Raw genomic sequence first — 20188 nt, forward strand, 5'->3', positions numbered from 1 at the left:
GCACGGAGGTACACAACTGCATGCATAAGGTCTGGGAGGCAATGTGTGAATGTGCCACATACAAAAAAAATGTGGCAGCACTCTTAGGTGCAAACAGGTCAGCAGTTTACCAGCAATGAGGAGACAAGCGTCTGTCCTTTGGCCTACTGCCTGGATAGGGCATTGGATCAGCAGGTCAGCATGGGGGGAGCAGGGAGAGCCTGGGTGGGGCAGCAATATATGACACTCTGTGGAACAGATGTGCTGGCGTTTTCATGGCAGGAGTTAATGGTGAGGCCAGAAACATAAATATTTAATCTACAAGCAATATCCTGTCAGACAGGCTCTTGTATTGTGACAAATGTTACCGTGAAAGTTGCATTTGTATGCCTTTCACCAATCAGCCTTTATAGCTCCCAGAGCAGTTTTGTTCTCAAAATGAGTCAATATATCTGATCATTTCAGATTTAGTCTCTTTGTTGTGTTGTGGCTAAATATTCGTTTGCCTCCAGTTATATTTTAATATCTCAATTTGACAAACATGAGCACCCACACACCCACTCTCACCCTGCTACTGTATATGTAGTTAGGACCATGTGTTGACTGCCATTGAATTCCATTAATTTTCTGTATTTCCAACCATTTCTATGTCCCTAACCCTAAAAATAATCCTTAAACCTAACCCTTACCAGTTTGTCTTCAGCAAGACAGTGTTATGGTTACCCCCCTTTGGGACTCTGAGTTTTTAATTTTCAGTTATAAGTTATTCTGTTTTGTTCTTTGGTTTATTTTCCATAACATTCAAGCAGTCTTTAGTTCAGGCATCCTCAAAGTCGGTCCTCAAGGGCCTCTGTCTTGCAGGAGATTTCTCTGCTTTAGCACAGCTGATTCTGATGATTGCAGTTCACATAAGAATGTTAATCAACTTAAAGGTAAATCAGCTGTCCTAGAGCAGGGAAGACTCTAAAACCTGCAAGACACAGGCCCTCGAGGACCGACTTTTGGGATGCCCTCTTTAGTTTCTCCCTTGTGCTTGTTTCCTTTCCCCTTGGCTTCATTCTAGTTAGTTCCAATCACACCTGTTCCACATGAAGCTCATTAGCCCATCCTTTGTTTGGTTCCTCTTATATACACCACCTTCAGTTGTTCAGTGCTTGTTCATGTTGATTTTTTTGGTCCTTCCTCATCTCTGAATCCCCACATGGGTTTTCCCCTGATGTTTTATGGTTTTTTGGTTCTTTGTACTTTTGAACTTTGGATTTTGCCTCAGTTGCCTCATTAAATCTTCAAGACTCACCTCTGGCTCCTGATCTCTGCATTTGGGTCATCAGAAACCTCCACCCTACCGTGACAGACTGCAAAAGCAATTCAATAGAATCAGAGGCCATTTTAATTGGCAAGATAATGATAAATATCTTTTAGGGTTGGGTTTCAGAATGTTGGTAAGAGGATTTAGTTACTTACCTGAGATTTAACAAAAGTTAGGTTAAAAAGAGATTGAAAAAATTTATTTATTGTAGGGCATTGCCCTAAACACACTACTTTCCCTTGTGACATGTAAATAATGCACCACAGTAACAGAAATCAGGAGTCTTTATTGTGATTATTTACTCTTCATTACAGTTTGGTAAGATACTGGCTCAGTTTGCACATACTCTATATCATTATAATACATAGGCATAGAAAAACAAAACAGAGACTCTTAATAATGTAAATAATACAGACCACAAATTTTCCACTGGCATCAGCTTATAGTGATTGTAGGCCGCTTCTTTGAGTTTATTTATTTTGCTCAGGCTACTCGTAAGCCCACAGCCCCCCAAATGCTGAAAGGGCAATATTATTGGCATTACTGTTAATATATAGTAGCAATTTTACACAGTAAGTAATAAAATATCACAGGGGATGGTATGGGGGGATGGTCATTTAAGAATGGGATAGTTTTTAAGATATTTTTGTTAAGATGGGGGATGCCATCCCCCCTCATTCCCCTCAACTTGAGTGCTGAATAAAATAACGGAAGAAACACAGAAACATCGCTATCTTCAAAGGGGGTTGCTGTGCCTAAGATTTGTGCTGCGTAGCTTTGTGCGTTGTAGATCACCCACAACAACCCTCCGATTGCATGCACTACAAGTCACTTAATGTATATTAAACACCCTTATATTATATTATTTTCAAAGAAAACACAAAAACACCACAGAAGCCATATATTGTACCATTGAACACCATAGAACATATATTGTAAACATATAAGTATATTAACACAAAGATGTATCATGCAGTATTTAAAAATAATATTAAATAGTCTGGTGGATTATTTCATTGTTACCGGGGTCTTTATGTCTGTATATGCTCTTGTTTCCTGAGGAGAAGTGTGTGTGTGCGTGTAGAAGTGAAGTTGAAATGGAAACAAGTTTCTTAATACAGGGGATGATTGCCTTGTTTTGGATTGAATGTTCCTGAGTCGTTTTCCTGATGGAAGTGGGACAAGCAGTGTACTACCTGACTGGATGGGATCTATGGCAATTTCATGGTCCTGTCATGATTTTATCTAAAGCTTGCACCCACATGCAGTGAAACCTAACAGAGAGACATAAAGTAAAAGTTTCAACAGGTTTTATTGAGAAGTATTTTGAGATCGGTGCAGAGTTCCTCCGAACTCTGCTCGGCCGGGAAACTGGAGGACGAGGGGAAGACAGACTGTTAGATTCAGGCTCAGTTGGGAATTGGAGTTGTAAATCTTGGAGAGGATTTGTTGCCACTCACGTTTGCAGAGAAGAAGAGACACGTAGACCCCAGTTTGTGTGTTGGTCTTCCAGAGTTTGTTTGATTCGGTGGAGGGCGGAACAGGGTTTACCCAGAACTCGGACGGAGTGGAATGATGCAGCCGCTGGTTGCAACTCAGTTTTCCTGTGGTACTTGAACGGGTCGTGGTGAAGATGACTTCCTTACTCAGAGAGTGATCACAGCATGCTGAAAGGTGGCTGGATCCAAACCTCCTGTTTGGAATCCGTCGCTCAGTGTAAGACTCAGTTGATCCCATTTGGGAGAAGGCGGTCCGAAAAGGTCCAGTTTGCAGGAAGGCTTCCTTCCGAAAGGCAAAGAACAAACAAAGTTGAGACTCAGTGAGAAACAAGCGCTCAGTTAAACTCAATGTGATCTCAGCTTGGCTAGAGGACAAAAGCTCAAAATGCAAAAATTTAGAATAGATTCAGCATAAACAAGGCTTGTCTAGTACCCCAAACTGGCAAACACTCTGGCGTCAAAGTAATGGCAACCAGCAGCTATATCCTCACCAGTGCTACCTCACATCTTAGTAAGTAAATCAGCCAAAATGTAAAGAAGAGAGCCAGAGACCTCAACACGTCAAAGTTAATTCTCTCAGGAATCATTTCTTAATGTCTGAAGGTACTAAAATCTGTCATGATCTTGCCCTTTTTGGACTCTTTGGTTCTGATTCAGTTGTCCTTTTTAGTTTACACTCACATTTTTATTCATGTCATTCTATGTTTTCTTGGTAACTGTTTCTTGTTGCAGTGTTGTGTTGTTTTTGTGTTGCCCCCTTCTGTGAGTCTCCTTTCCCTTAGCTTCAAGTTGCTTCTATCCACAGCTGCTCCCTATCAGCTGATTACTCGTCTTTGTTCTGTCTCCAATGTGCTTCCTGTGTAGTTCCTATGTGACTGTTTCTCTTCATTTCTTTGATCCTCATATGTGTTTCCCCCCTGACAACTGATTGGCTTTGATTATTGTTTATTTTTCCTGGATTTGTGTTTCTTTCTGTTGCCATTTAAATCTATTAAATCTGCAAGAATTCATCTCTGCCTCCTCATCTCTGCATTTAGGTTCTCAATCAGCTATAAATATAATTTTTTTGTTATTCAATCATTATAAACAAATGTGTCCTTCTCTAATGTATCATATAATCTTAGCTTGGCTCTGTATTTTGACATTGAAGGATGGTGAGAACGTACATTGACAGTGACGTGCGGAGAAGTAGGGGTGAATGTGGAACATTTCTCCTAGCTTAACATGACTGCACAAGAACTCCGCACGACATATGTGGGTGGAGGGGTGACGGAGGATGTGAAATCAGGGGGTTATTAGCAGAGGTGTCAAGTAATGAAGTACAAATACTTTGTTACTGTACTTAAGTGCACTTTTTAGGTATCTATACTTTACCCCATTCCTCATTTTCGTCCTACTTCTGACTTTTACTCATTACATTTTCACAAAAGTATCTGTACTTTCTATTCCTTACATTTTTAAAACAAACATTATTCTATACTTTGGTTTTTATGTTTATAAATATTTATTTTACGTCATGTGAGCCATCCGATGCAGATCATTGGCGCCATCCACATCAAGTAAAGTCACATTCACATCAAGTCATATAACACAAACACTCATTGGTTAGCCAAAGGAAATCATCAGAAGCAAGCAGGTGTTGTTCAAACTGCAAACGCTAATTGTAACATAAGCAACCATTTGGCCATGGCAGCTGTACATTAATAGGAACAAGTGATGTATATTAAATTTAAGCCTTCCAAAAAGTTAAGTACATAGAGTAAATCAAAGGACAGAATCCTACTGGGTAAGTATTTTACAGCAATAGGTTACTTCGCAAAACTATGATGAAAAAAAGGATGATGTGGAAATATTTAATTAACAGCAAGGAAGTTCAACATTGACCGATTTTGTTTGTTTTGAAACTAGCGGGCTTTTACCACTTTGGCTTTGCTCCCCTCTGCTGATTGGGTGATCAGCTTCAACTGCTTCAACCACCTCTACCTGTTAATTACTTACAAGCATCTTCACCTGGGTGCACAAATGCCTGCTTCCAACAGCCACTAAGCAGAAGGTTGTTCCATTGTCCAGATGAGTCAATTCCAGTGATGCGCACACTGTCTGTCTTCCTGTGTTGCTGAGGTCACCCTGCCCTCACTAGGTTCTCAGTAGCTTCTGTTTCTGGCCACAGCCTTTTTAGTCTTCATTTACCTTATCATACATGTTGCCAGCCTATTCATCCACCATCCACCTTCTCAATCCTGCTACCAGCCAGTTTAGATATCTGTCTCCGTTCCAGAATGCCACCAGCCGGTTCAACTTGCCAGAAATTAACTTTTAAATATACAGGAACACTATTAGGAAGCAAAATAGTAAATAAAGAAAATACGATACGGCCAATACCCACTGGGTTAGAGGCAATTTTTTCGGAATTTGAATCGACTCAGTTTAATTCAGTCGCCTTGTCGCCTTTTCTGTAAATAACTTTCTTGGTAATCCTCTTACAGTTCAAAAACAAAACAAAAACATGACTATTATGGTGCCTTCATCTGGTCTGGTAAAGATGATCTTTATCACTTGTAGTGGAAATTACCAACACATTGTGCTCAAGTGCTTTTGTTGTGATAGAGATGAGAATTATGTTGGATCCAAAATTATCCTGACCTGCTTCTTGGGCAAGACAGTTAAACTTTCTAGTTTATCTTTTATATTACAGGAAGAAAGGGATGCATCAAATGCATGGACTAACTGGTAGAGAGCATCTGATAAAATCAAACAATAATGGTCATTTAAAAAAAAACACAAGTTAGTAAAGATAGATAGATAGATAGATAGATAGATAGATAGATAGATAGATAGATAGATAGATAGATAGATAGATAGATAGATAGATAGATAGATAGATAGATAGATAGATAGATAGATAGATAGATAGATAGATAGATAGATAGATAGATAGATAGATAGATAGATAGATTGATTGATTGATTGATTGATTGATTGTGTGGGAGTGGTGGCGTTGTGGTTAGGGCATTGTATTTGCATCCCAGAGGTTTTGAGTTCAAGCCCCACTCTCACAGACTGCCACTCTGGGTTCCTGAGCAAGACCCTTAACCCCACACTGCTCCCCGGGCGCCGCACAATGGCAGCCCACTGCTCCCCAAGGGAATGGGTCAAATGCAGAGAGTGAATTTCGTTGCTTTGCACTTGTGACAGTGTACTGACAATAAAGTTGAATTCTATTTTTTTTTTTAAACACAAAAAAAAAACATACAGACATATAGATAGATATATGTCACAGGATTGTGTAGGCCAGTGTTTTTCAATCCTGGTCCTTAAGGCACCCTGCCCTGCATGTTTTAGATGTTTCCCAGCTTTCACACACCTGTCATCAATTGATAGCAGATTATCAGGCTTTGCTGAACTGCAATCATCTGAATCAGGTTTGCTGAACCTCAGAAACATCCAAAACATGCAGAGCAGGGTGCCTTGAGGACCAGGATTGAAAAACACTGGTGTAGGCTACAGTACAAACACAACAAGAGAGAACAGTTAATGATACAATATTCACCGTACAGAATCATTTCACTGCATTCTGCCATGTTGAAAGGTCAAAGTTTACCTCATCTCGACAACTAGGGTATCAGAATTTTCCCATTTTTCCAGTGGAAATTACAACATGTGTGGGTGTTCATGTGCAATTTCATAACGGATTTCGACTTATTAACCATAATTAGGATACTACATGAAGACAGCATTGTTTGGGTACTTTTAAAATGCACTAAGAAGTTAACAGAGATGTCAAGTAACAAAGTACAAATACTTTGTTACCTTACTTAACTAGAAATTATGGCTATCAAAACTTTGCTTAAGGAATCAGGTTTTAGACAACTTTTCACTTCTACCCTTTACATTTTTTTTCTTGCAATTATCTCTACTTTCTACTCCTTACATTTTAAATATAGACTTGTTAGTTTTGTTTCATTTAAGCTCATTTTTGTTAACTGGCTTGTAAAAGCAATCAAAACAATTTGATTCATCCAGACGATTAATTTCTTTGTTTGGACTCTTTAGTCCACTTATTGTTCGCCACATAACAAATCAAATTGTTTTTCAAGGTGATGCAAAGTTAAATTTGACACTGTTTCCATTAGTTAAAGAACAAAAATAAGTATAAGGCTCTTATTGTCCAGAATTGTAGAAAAATGTTTCTTTAACAAGGTAATGCATTAAAGCAAATGTCCTTAATATTTTTACTGTATTAATTTTACCTTTATACTTTAAGTAGTTTTAAAAATGGTTCATTTATTTATTTAGTCTTAACTTCTACAAAGGTGTTTTTAAACAGTAGGACCTATACTTCTACTTGAGTAATAAACATTAATACTTTTGAAACCTCTGGATGTTAATGTATCTCTCCTGTCTGTCTCTGAGTTTCCCTGTGATGGACTATATTTATCACAACCATATATAAAAAGTATAAATATGAGCTCCATAAATTAAAGGGAATATATGAGGTTATTCTAGATTATTCTACTGTCCACAACAGCTTGGCTGCACAAGTGTTTATCACTTGTCCCTTAAATGGGAACTCCTGGCACAGATCAGCGTCCATCATCCGGATTTAAAAAAGACTTTACACCCAAGCAGATTCACACACACACTCACAGATTATAAGTTTATCTCTTTGTGAGTTCTTTCTTCCATTCATTTCTAATCCATTACACAACCTAACCATGACCCTACCCTAAACCTATTCATTATGATTTCATACCTAATCCCTAACCCCAACCTGAAGTCCATTCATACCTTAGTCCTAGACGTCCTTCACTGGAAAACAGTAATTCCCTGATAGAGTCCAGACATCGTGCCCCACAACATGTTTTCCAGCAAATGTATCACAATGTATCCAATACAAGAACACCCACACACACAAGTACACACACAAATAATCAGTCCTAAGGGGAAAAAAAAAAACATCTGTCACTTCACTGCTTTCATTATCTGTCCCAGTCATGTCAGCCCTCTCCCATGTGTGTTAAAGACATCATCCTTATAGACCACTTGACCACTTGATTTTATGTTCGACATCAGAGCTTATACCTTACTCAGGGACTATGAGAAGCCTTAATCAAGTAACATTTTGCATAATTTTCTAAGTAAAAAATGAATTCCAACATACAGCTCAGCTGGTATTCCACCATGCAACTCCTTTGTCTTTTAGCCCAAACCTTTCAAAATAGACTCCTTGGAGCCAACCCCCTTATCCAAATCGTCCCATTTACCCTCCAGAGTCCGCACTGCCTGCTCACTATGGCGAAACATGATGAACCGTTCACCCCTATGGGAATTTCTCCTCCCAGCTTGCTAGCGTCAGCTAAATCTGTGTCCGTCAGCCTGAGTAGTTCCAGCAGCATAGTGGCAGCAGCCGTGACTTGGCTCAGACATCAGGCTGCCTCTCTCTGCTATTCTGCCTCAACTTGCCTAAGAGTGAGCACAGTGCATCTCGCTCTGCCTGGTCGTCAAGAAAAAGTTCAGCTTTGCCATTTCTTTGGCTTAAGAGCAGATGAATCTCCAGTTTTGGACTGAAAAGACAATGTAGCTTTGCTGTAAAAGAAGACTTTTTGAAGCAAACGGAAGAGTGATTTTCTTGTGCAGGGATGCCTAAACCCTCTCGGTGTCCACCCTATCCTTTAGCCTGTTTCTTCTATCCTTCTCTATTTAGACTTAGCCCTCCGGATCCCTTTGGCATGCAAAGGTCAAGTCAGCAGGATTTCTCTTCAATCAGTTCTTTTCTGCTGTGTTATGATCCCCTTCGTCTGTGCCACAATTGACCCAAAGGCTTCCCAGGCAAAACAAAGGGATTAACTATGAACTTTTCTCCCTTGGAGAGACATGGCTAAATAGTGGACTAAGTGATCTGTTCAAAGTCAATTGTGAGTATATTCATCCTTTTGTGTCTTTCTTTTCTTATTTTAAACCAGCTACTTTCCCCGTCTCAGAGGAATCATGACTGATTGAATGATTTTTTTATTAATGCACAAAGGCATGACCTGAATTAGAGGGGAAAAGACGTCATGTGTGCACCAGGGCATATCTGAGAGGAAATGTATTTTTAATGAAGCCTTTTTACCCTAATGAACAAAACAGAAGATGTGCTCTTGAAAGATTTGTGCTTTGATTCTTCTCAGATACATATCGTACACCCAACTGCACATGAATGTTTAGACACCACATAGCTTCAATTATCGTGTTACTATTAAATTACTAGGAAAAAATGTGTTATTGTATAGGTTGGTAAACTGCAAATACAATAAATTTTTTTAATTTATCTCAAATATCATTCAGTATTTTTTTTTTCATCTCTAATCTTCTAATCTTTAACCTTCATCCAACTGTCACATATTTCTATGAACAATATTAATCTGGAACTGGCAAACCCGGTTTTAAATCTCTTTTAAATTCCTCCTCCTGTTTCCTCTTGATTTTCTGTGTAAAATATCAAACATAGTCTTTTACCAGTTTTTTCTAAGTTTTACATTTCAAAAGCAATGTTTTTCCCCAAAATAGTAAACAATGATTTTTTTTTTAAGAGCAGCCAAGTCTCTTAACCCTTCCTTTCCTGCTTTTAGATTAACTTGAAATGACAATACAAAGGGGGATTATGCAGTGAAGCGTGATTTTAACGAGTTCTTCTAGTCCCCATGAATCCTTTGAGGTGTTACAGCTAATGTGGAAATGGTTCTGGGTCTCTTTTGAGAAAACCTGGTGAGGAAATAGTAATGGTTTGGTTGGTTTAAAGAAAAAGAAATTCTTTAAACTAAGAGTTTCTTATTGTGAGTTGGTTTGGTTTAAAGCAAGTTGGCAACAAAATCAAAACATGCACATGTAATAAAAAAAAAAACGGCTTATAGTTTAAACACAAATCATTTGATAATTAGATCATTACTGAAATGCACTGATACTTATAAGATATTGCGGATGCTTTGAAAAAGAAGAAAAAATCTCCTAGAGGCTTTCAGTGTTATCGTTTTGTTTCCTCCAGTAGCTGCTAAATCCAATGTGGAATATATAAGCGGATCATAATATTCATATAATGATCCTATTCATTGTTTCTCATCATGGGTCAAATCTAATTCAAGCTTAGTTGTGTCTTAAAATCTAAATAAGATGAAAAATTTGAAAACTTCTGGTTTTTGAATGAAATACAACTACTTGCTTTCATTTATGTTTTCTCTGTATATATTAGGCTAATATGACCCTGGAAGCTTTCAGAGCAATTAATATAAATGAACCTGCACAGTCTAGAATTAAGTTTGTATCCCAGAGAATATAACAAAACTTGACAAATAAGAAGACAAAAACCACATAAATGTGCAAAAAGTACATCTAAAAAGGACCTGTAAAGTTGGTAATCAAAAAGACAAATTTTAGTATTATTATACTGTAAGCTTAGGGTATTTACTTTTGGTCATCAATTTGTTCAAAAAGTTTATTTGGGCTTTCATGATCTTTGTTTTTATAAATAGGCGTTGTCATACGTGTCCATCCCTTAATTTTCAGGTGGGACATCTTGTTTATTCTGGCATTTTGTTCATATTTAACTGTCTCCTAGATGCCTGAAAGTTTTAAATATTTTATAGCTTAGTTTGTAATTTCTTTGTGCTTGTTTAGATGTCTGTGTGTTAATTACTAACCATAGTTCAGTCTGCTTCTGGTCCTACTCTTAAAGGTATGGTGGAGGATTTTCTTTTTCCCAGAGGATCATCAAAATAAGTGGTCCTCCTAATTGTCAATCACTCTAGTGATATATTTATTTAAGGCCATCCTACATGCTCTTCCCCATTTTCACTTACTGGTGGTGAGTCTGACATAGTGGAAAAATTGCAAATCTTCTTTGTATAAGCTTGTATGAGCGATGCAAACAGCAACTTTTAAACAGAGCATGCACGAAGAGAAATGGGCTTTTGCACACTCTGGCTCGCGTTTAATAGGTGGTCCCTCGCGGGACTGTGTATAGGGTATTTTTTTTTAAGTGGAGTGGGCGGTTCTTTTCAAAAATCCTCCACTATACCTTTAAGTTTATCCTGATAAGTTAAGACTTTTATTACAGTTCATGTATAAACAATTGTTAAAACTTAAATGAGGCCACTAATAGATATATCCTTTTGTACATGCAGAAGAAAAAATATATACAGTATATATAAAGTTTAGGACAGTGCAGGAACAATAATTTACTTCTTGGCTATCAGCTATTGTAATCTTGAAGATGTTGATGCCCCTAATCCTCTTTCACTTCTATTTTAGTGGAAGGCTAAATGCTATCTCAAACTAATTAAGGGCAACATTTTTCAAGAATGCCACATATACAGGGATGTAAATCATGGATCAATGTGCTCGCTGCAGAACACAACAACCATTTTGCCAAGGAGCTTGAAAATCATCCATGACCACCTTGCAGATCCCTTGGCTCCTCTGCTTAAACTCTTTTCCTTGTTGCTGACTATGTTTTCGGCTACCAGCTTAGTTGCAGCTTGGTGACCAAGGCAGGATTGTAAAGAAAGGTTACTGATGACTAGGAGCGGTGCATGGTGAGCGCCATCATGCAGAGCTGCAGGGCAGAAGCAGGGATGGCCAGGTGCCAAAGGGCCTCAAGCCAGCCTTCAGCGCCCTCACATGAAGGCTCAGCGTGGATTTGTGCTTCACAACCTATAAGCAGGGCACTGTTAACTAATGGATCAATGACCATTACTTATGCATAGAGAGCCAGCACAGTTTTTCAGGACATCTGATACTCTTAGGATGTAAAAGGAAGACTCATATTTCTTGGCTGTGGCAATGACATTTTCTTGTATCATTATACAAACACATTCAAAACAATGTATTTTATGTGTGGAATACATTTGAATTAATTTAGTCTAAGATGTGCAAATGCTTCTTAGTATAAGCATGACATAGTCATCATCTGCACAGTTGCTGCTTGCTTGTTTTTTTTTGTTGTTTTTTTTTTTTTGTTTTTTTTTTTTTTGGGAGGGGTCTGCCCAAACAAGGTCAGAAACCTTTCCTTTAGTAATGTGTCATGTGTGATTCTAAACAGCAGCAGCCAAATCCAGAAACAGGTCACAGAAGACCTTATACACTATTTATCAAGCTTTCCACTCTCCTGTTTCACAGACGAATCTTTAAATTGTTTACAATCTTGGTTTGCAGGGTAGTGGTGAACTTGAGTTTTTCCACCTCTTGAACTCATGACCACTGCTTTTTTTGTGTTTTTGTGTGTATCAGGCCCAAGTATCTGTCCGTACAGGATAAAATCTTTAATAAGCTGGGTTTATACTGAGGTGGCTATAATTACTGTTTACTTTATCCTGCTTTTGCTCCTCACTATGAAATTTCTCATGGGAAAAAAAAAATTACATTTAAGCTTTGGGTCTATATTGACTACTGACACTATAAAAACTATAGCCTCTCATATACAATAATACAATAAACAATTTTACATATACTTTTGTTTAAAATGGCTTAGGTTAGATCTTTAACCCCAAAGTCAAAGGACTTTTTTTTGTGTGGAAGATAAATGAAAATTATTATTACTTTGGTAAGCAGAAGGGTTTAATCAGTTATCTATGCATTAATTTGAGCTTTTAACCCTTTAGCATAATTTTTCTAACAGAAGCTTTTGTAGAGATTCAGTGAATCTCACAATGGAAATCTCTACTGTGATATCCGGCAGCTCTGTTAAGTTGCTCTCATTGATAAAACTCTGGCGCTGTCCATGGTACTGATTTAGACAGCTTATGTGTTAATTTCTTTTTTTCCTGTTGGAGTCATTATGACTTTTAATAGATCATATATATAAATTTAGAATGAACAAGTTAAGCTTTTCATCACATTTTGAAAGATCAAATAATCTAGGCATAAATCTAAAACATTACGAATTTAATGAACTGCAACTGCAGCTTTTATGCGCATTTCTTAGTATAGCTCAAGAACGACCCCTTACAACACTCACATTTTTATCCTTTCAAAAGAAGGCCATTTCCAATATCCTTTCTTTAATAATCCATTGTTTAAAAAAGGCTCATGAAAGCTGCAGTTGCTTCACTAGTAATAGGCTTTGATTACAGACATTTTTTCTTATTAGAAAACCTCTTGAATCGAGAGGCCTATTAAGTTCGATTCTGTTTTCTCAAGCATTGTTTTTCTGTTTTGTTAATTTCTAATTTTTTTATGCGTAGATTTGGATAATGTGGACTTACTTTATCTAACCCACTCTGCCACTTTTTAAAGAAAAACACAATGGACTCATTTAGCTATTTATCAATTTATTTTTCATATTATGATGAAATTCTACGTGATCAGTAGGGTTTGGTGTACAGCCAATACTTTTTAGAACCCCCTTTTGCTGCAATTACAGCTTCAATGCATTTTTCCACCAGCTTTTCAAATTTATATTAAACTATTTTAAATTAACTCTAACCAGATTTTTTTTTTTCCTTGCTGAAGAAAAAAATCCCAGGGGGAACTTGTTAGCGCAAACATCCTCCACAGTAGGAGAGAAATGTCAAAGTTGATGCCCGGTGTAATTCCAGCACCACAGCTATGGTTTGGCATGTAATCTAAAATTTCTTTTACTCTCGTCTGACAGGAGATGCTATGTACACGGTCTGTGTAAAACTTCGCCAGCTTTCCTCTAGTTTATGTTTTACATTCCTGTTAAATAGAGGGAGAATTTGGCAACTAAAACTGCTGACAACTTCTTCATGCTGAGTTCTCTAAAGCTATCATGGACTGCTGGAATAAATTAAGAAAATCATTACAGTATATTTTATAGATGAATAAGGTGACTGAATTTACATGCATTTCATTCTTATTTTTTTATTATTTTAAAACCATATATTATTGTGATTGCACATTACACTTATAGGTTTGTTTGCATTTGTCTATTATTAAAAATAGAGAGATTGGGTCACTTTTCACATGACACAAATTGAAAAGTTTGATACTTAGTATTTCTGAAAGGCAAACAAATTACAGATTGTGAAAGCCTACTCTAATTTTAGAAAGTAATTTTGTTTGGTACCTTAGAGACCATTTAACTTTCCTGATATGCAATTTCCTCAAACAAGGCAGGTCTGTATGAAATATGAGGGTAACATTGGTCAACAAGGACATGAATATCTGTTTGTACACTGAGTTTCCGAACCAATTCCCCTGGCAAGGTGCTATTTATTGACCGCTAAGGGGTTAATGTATGAAGCTATCAGTGCCTACATGTGTGAGTACTCTTTGTGACTGGCTGTAAAGTCAATTACCTTATTCTACATAGATTTCTTTCCTTATTTTTTTTTTTTTTTTTTGTTGTTGTTAGTTTTTTTTTTTTTTTTTTTTTATCAGGCTTTAGCTCCTTGTTCATTCTCACTGAAAGCCTTGGAGAGCCTTCATCATCCTATTAGTAGATTTATGGTCCTCTTGCATGGTCATTTTCAGCCATTTTGGACCTGGAAGGTCACATGGGATACAGAAGCTTGGCTGAATTGCAACAAAGGAAGGTCTAATTTTAGGATGATCGACTAGCACGGCTTAACACCCTGACACCATGGTGACCAAGTTGGCTGGAGTTACTCATGAGGGAGTGGAGATTCTTCTTGAGAAAGACAGAAGTATGTTACTGTTCATTAACTTAAATACCATACTAGTCCAGTTCAGCAGAACCTTGACACATAAGATAATTTCAACTTGCAAGGAAAGTAATCCTGATTTAAAACATGTAAGAAAGTCTTCACAATCAGAAACATATTGCATGTAACTATAGTTTGGTTTTACACTGTTACATTTAAATTAAAAAGCTCAAACCACTAGCTATCTAGTTGGCTTTTTTAAATAGATATGTCCAGTTTAGCAAAATAGCTTACAGTGAAAGGAGAAGCTGAGCACAGAAACATGTACTGAAGATTTATGTGGAGGGTCTCGGCTGCCCTCTACTGGTAAAACATAGAATAAGCCTTTATCTGATGAGTATTTTTTTTTTCTGTTTTCATGTTCTGTTTCACACTAAAGAGTATGTATGTAAAACGTATAGAGGTTGGTGCATATCATGTTTGTTTGATTTGAAGGGTTATTTATAAGGGAAAGATGTTTCTCCTTGAAAATGAATTGTTCTTTATCACATTTCTGTGGATTACATGAAAAATTAATTATTTATTTTGCACAGTCTACACATGATTACTGTTTCCCACGCTATTCTAAGTTTTTTCTAGACCCGATATCTAGTCTGTAGTCGATAGCTTGCTCTAAATGTGTTTCAGTTCATCTATAAAGAAAATTTGATTACATTGTTGACTTTTAAACTTTGACATATTTAATTGGCAAACTGTCTAGGTACCATCAGAGATATTTAATGTAGTCACGTTCTTTACTTAAGTGAAAATAAAGACAGCTTTGTAAAAAAAAAACAGTTTCTGAAACCAATTCAACTTCTTTATCTAAGTAAGAGTTTAATAAAAAGTACAGGTTCTAAGGTTTTCTTAAGTACAAAAGTAAACTGAAAATTTTGCCTGACATGGCACTGAGCAACTTTGAAAAACACAGTTCTTATAAAAACATCAAAAGTGAGGACATCAAAACTCTTGACTCTCTTGGTTTTTTTTTTGTGTTTTTTTTTCTAAATTAAAATTTCAAACAGGATAATACAGGTGCTGGTCATAAAATTAGAATATCATGAAAAAGTAGATTGATTTCAGTAATTCCATTTAAAAAGTGAAACTTGTATATTATATTCATACATTACATACAAACTCATATATTTCAGATGTTTATTTTGTTTAATTTTGATGATTACAAATGACAACAAATGAAAATCTCAAATTCATCATATCAGAAAATTAGAATATTGTGAAAAGGTTCAAAATTGATGGCCCCTGGTGCCACACTCTAATCAGCTAATTAACTCAAACCACCTGCAAAAGCCTTTAAATGGTCTTTCAGTCTAGTTCTATAGGCTACACAATCATGGGGAAGACTGCTGACTTGACAGTTGTCCAAAAGACGACCATCGACACCTTGCACAAGGAGGGCAAGACACAAAAGGTCATCGCTAAAGAGGCTGGCTGTTCACAGAGCTCAGTGTCCAAGCACATTAATAGAGAGGCGAAGGGAAGGAAAAGGTGTGGTCGAAAAAAGTGTACAAGCAAGAGAGATAACCGCACCCTGGAGAGGATTGTGAAACAAAACCCATTCAAAAATGTGGGGGAGATTCACAAAGAGTGGACTGCAGCTGGAGTGAGTGCTTCAAGAACCACCACACACAGACGTATGAAAGACATGGGTTTCTGCTGTCGCATTCCTTGTGTCAAGCCACTCTTGAACCACAGACAGCGTCAGAAGCGTCTTGCCTGGGCTAAAGAGAAACAGGACTGGACTGCTGGTGAGTGGTCCAAAGTCATGTTCTCTGATGAAAGTAAATTTTGCATTTCCTTTGGAAATCAAGGTCCCAGAGTCTGGAGGAAAAGAAGAGAGGCACTTCATCCACGTTGCTTGAAGTCCAGTGTAAAGTTTCCACAGTCAGTGATGGTTTGGGGTGCCATGTCATCTGCTGGTGTTGGTCCATTGTGTTTTCTGAGGTCCAGGGTCAACGCAGCCACATACCAGGAAGTTTTAGAGCACTTCATGCTTCCTGCAGCTGACCAACTTTTTGGAGATGCAGATTTCATTTTCCAACAGGACTTGGCACCTGCACACAGTGCCAAAGCTACCAGTACCTGGTTGAAGGACCATGGTATCCCTGTTCTTAATTGGCCAGCAAACTCTCCTGACCTTAACCCCATAGAAAATCTATGGGGTATTGTGAAGAAGAAGATGCAATACACCAGACCCAACAATTCAGAAGAGCTAAAAGCCACTATTAGAGCAACCTGGGCTATCATAACACCTGAGCAGTGCCACAGACTGATCGACTCCATGCCACGCCGCATTGCTGCAGTAATACAGGCCAAAGGAGGCCCAACTAAATACTGAGTGCTGTACATGCTCATACTTTTCATGTTCATACTTTTCAGTTGGCCAACATTTCTATAAATCCTTTGTTTTTATTGGTCTTCAGTAATATTCTAATTTTCTGATATGATGAATTTGAGATTTTCATTTGTTGTCATTTGTAATCATCAAAATTAAACAAAATAAACATCTGAAATATATGAGTTTGTATGTAATGTATGAATATAATATACAAGTTTCACTTTTTAAATGGAATTACTGAAATCAATCTACTTTTTCATGATATTCTAATTTTATGACCAGCACCTGTATAGTCTGAACTTAACAGAAGTATTGCATAGGCAACAGAGTACTTTGAGAGCTCTGGTATTCACAGCACTAAAGTTGCAAATAACAGTAAAACTGAAATAAAGCGTGAAGCATAATAAAATCTAATAAAGGGGTGGGTGGACGGGGAATGTCTTACAATTTTGATGCCAGTTTGGAGAGAGTAAGGACGAGAAAGTACAAATACAGCATTTTTGTACAAATGTCGTGAGTGACAGAAAAAAAGTTCCCAGAAAAATAAATACTCAAGTAAATTGAGAAAAGCAACATAGATATAGGAGACATATTAATAATTAATAACTAGACTTCTCTGGTTGCCATTGCTTGCATTTCTATGGACATCAGTGTTTGTGGGCTTCAAAATCAGCGATTCTTGATTTTCTGACTGACCAATCAATGATCAACATTAGTCAAGGTATAAATAGTATAATACTGATCAGCAGTCCAATTTTCTTTGCATTTTTTTATATTTTTTTTACCTGGTATATATTTATTAGTACTTTTGAATGTTAACAACAATTCCGGATAAATACAAAGGTACATTTAGAACTGGGTGCCTCATATGACTAGTCTCTCCCTCAACATATGAAGTTTCAACATTGCATAATCAAAATGTTAAAATGATGAACAGCTTTTCAGACACAACAGTAACCTTTCTTAATTTCCTTTATTCCAGAATATTTTTAAAATGGTAGAACGAAAGAAGATCATCATGGATGGACGCCTTTAATACCCAGAAGACCATGGAAGGGGAAAACCTGGTAAACTCCTCCAGCAATAACACAACGGACATCCATCTGGTTACTCATAGTCTTTGGGAGGTGATCACCATTGCAACTGTATCTGGCATTGTCAGCCTCATCACCATTGTGGGTAATGTTCTTGTAATGGTTTCCTTTAAAGTCAACAGTCAACTGAAGACAGTGAACAATTACTACCTGCTGAGTCTGGCAGCTGCTGACCTCATCATTGGAGTTTTTTCCATGAATTTGTACACCTCCTACATCTTGATGGACTACTGGGCTTTAGGGAACCTGGCATGTGATCTGTGGTTAGCACTGGACTATGTAGCCAGTAATGCCTCGGTCATGAACCTACTCGTGATCAGTTTTGACAGATATTTCTCCATCACTCGGCCTCTGACTTACAGGGCCAAAAGGACTCCCAGACGAGCTGGAATTATGATAGGATTAGCTTGGCTGGTATCTATTATCCTATGGGCTCCACCTATACTTTGTTGGCAATATTTTGTAGGAAAAAGAACTGTTCCTGCAAGACAATGCCAGATTCAGTTTTTCTCTGAACCTGTTATAACATTCGGGACAGCAATCGCTGCCTTTTATGTTCCTGTGTCAATTATGACAATTCTTTACTGTCGCATCTATAAGGAGACAGAGAAAAGGACAAAAGATCTGGCAGAGCTGCAGGGAGTTAATCATCAAATGGACTCTGGGGAGGCACAGCCTCAGAAGATCATCATAAGATCATGTTTTAGTTGTAAACTGAGATCATCTTCACATGATCAAAACCAAGCCTCCTGGTCATCTTCCAGCAGGAGCAATGCCAAATCCACTGGGTCCACCAGCGATGAGTGGACCAAAGCTGGTCAGCTGACCACCTTCAACAGCTATGCCTCCTCTGACGATGAGGACAGGCCGGTGTCTCCAGTAGGGTGCAAGACCTCTCTCCGGAACCAGGCTTGTGAAGCAAGCAGAAGTGTTATGGGCAGTGAGAGCGAGCAGCTTAGCAACTGTGATGATGAAAGCTTATTCCAAACACATACCAAAAGCAACTCCCAGAGGAGCAGCAAATGCTTGTCCTACAAATTTAAACCTGTGCCAAAAGATCCTCACCTGGAGCACCATAGCAAAAATGGAAACACAAAGTTGGTTTCTTCCACATTCTCCTCTGCCGAGTCTATGAGCGCTCCCTCAACCTCCTCTGTGTCTAAGCCTACAGATACGTCTCTGAAAAGCCAGATCACCAAGAGGAAAAGGATGGTGCTTATAAAGGAGAGGAAGGCAGCTCAGACTCTCAGTGCTATCTTATTGGCATTCATCCTTACGTGGCTTCCTTACAACATCATGGTGCTGATTTCGACCTTCTGCTCAGACTGTATCCCACGCTCCCTCTGGCACCTGGGCTACTGGCTGTGCTATGTAAACAGTACAGTAAACCCCATGTGCTACGCTCTGTGCAACAAGAACTTTCAAAAAACCTTCCGCATGTTGCTGCTCTGCCAGTGGAAAAAGAAAAGGATTGAGGAGAAACTGTACTGGCATGGACAGAACCCTGTAGTTAGCTCCAAGCTGACATAAGGGATTCTTTTGTGCTGATTCAGGGATTGTACTGACAATCTTGACTTCATAAACTTGCATTCGTCATGTAAGGTGAAGTGCATTTTATAGTGTCAATGAGTATGTCTCTTGTATTCAACAATTATAGCTGCTAATATCCTCCAAAAGTATCAATTCATAGTTCTTCTTCACATTTTGTCATTGACTTAATACGTCTGCGTATTCTCCACATCTGTGTATTCTGTACTTGGACATTACTGTGTGACAAGCCAACACAGGGTATTGCATAATGGTAAAGCCGAAAGAAAATGTTTTACAGGAAAATATTAGTAAATTGTGGCATACATTTTTTCTCCACCATTTGCTGCAATTAAGGCTGTGGTTATTTTGGAAAATGCTTTAATTAGTGATGCAAATGTAGAAATGGAAACATACAGTAAGCCCATCCAATTTAACACAGACATTTTACTGAACAGAGAGAACCAATGAAAGACAAATGTTTAATGGACTGAGAGAAAGGGAAAATGATTAGGATTCTATCTTTTAACAAAACTGCTCCCCCACTGAGGTTTTTAGACTCACCAGCAGGTTTTCTTCTGGCATTTTCTAACTTTTACCTCAATAAATTGCAAAAGCTTCCCAAAGCTTGCTTTTATAAAGTCATTCCTCCCCCTATGCTCCCTAACAAACCTCTGAAACTTTTGGAGCATTTGTATTATACTTGGATGAATTGGATTTTATATTGGGATATTAAAGTAAATCAGGAAGAAAACAAATGCTTACCACACAGAATATGTAAAACG

At 37.8% G+C, this 20188-nt stretch overlaps 1 protein-coding gene across 1 annotated transcript; it reads left to right on the top strand.

Annotated features, from left to right (window-relative positions):
* Positions 1-8050: 8050 nt before the first annotated feature.
* On the top strand, positions 8051-19897 carry chrm5a (cholinergic receptor, muscarinic 5a). Its single transcript, XM_038291514.1, has 2 exons — positions 8051-8702; positions 17765-19897. The coding sequence occupies exon 2, from the start codon at positions 17805-17807 to the stop codon at positions 19404-19406; it is 1602 nt and encodes a 533-aa protein (XP_038147442.1). The 5' UTR covers positions 8051-8702; positions 17765-17804; the 3' UTR covers positions 19407-19897.
* Positions 19898-20188: the final 291 nt, after the last annotated feature.

The sequence above is a fragment of the Cyprinodon tularosa genome, unplaced genomic scaffold (assembly GCF_016077235.1).
Source record: "Cyprinodon tularosa strain WSP-4 unplaced genomic scaffold, ASM1607723v1 ctg3, whole genome shotgun sequence".
NCBI lineage: Eukaryota > Metazoa > Chordata > Actinopteri > Cyprinodontiformes > Cyprinodontidae > Cyprinodon > Cyprinodon tularosa.

Coding starts and splice junctions, on each gene's coding strand:
- chrm5a (XM_038291514.1), top strand. CDS start 17,805: ATGGACGCCTTTAATACCCAGAAGACCATGGAAGGGGAAAACCTGGTA.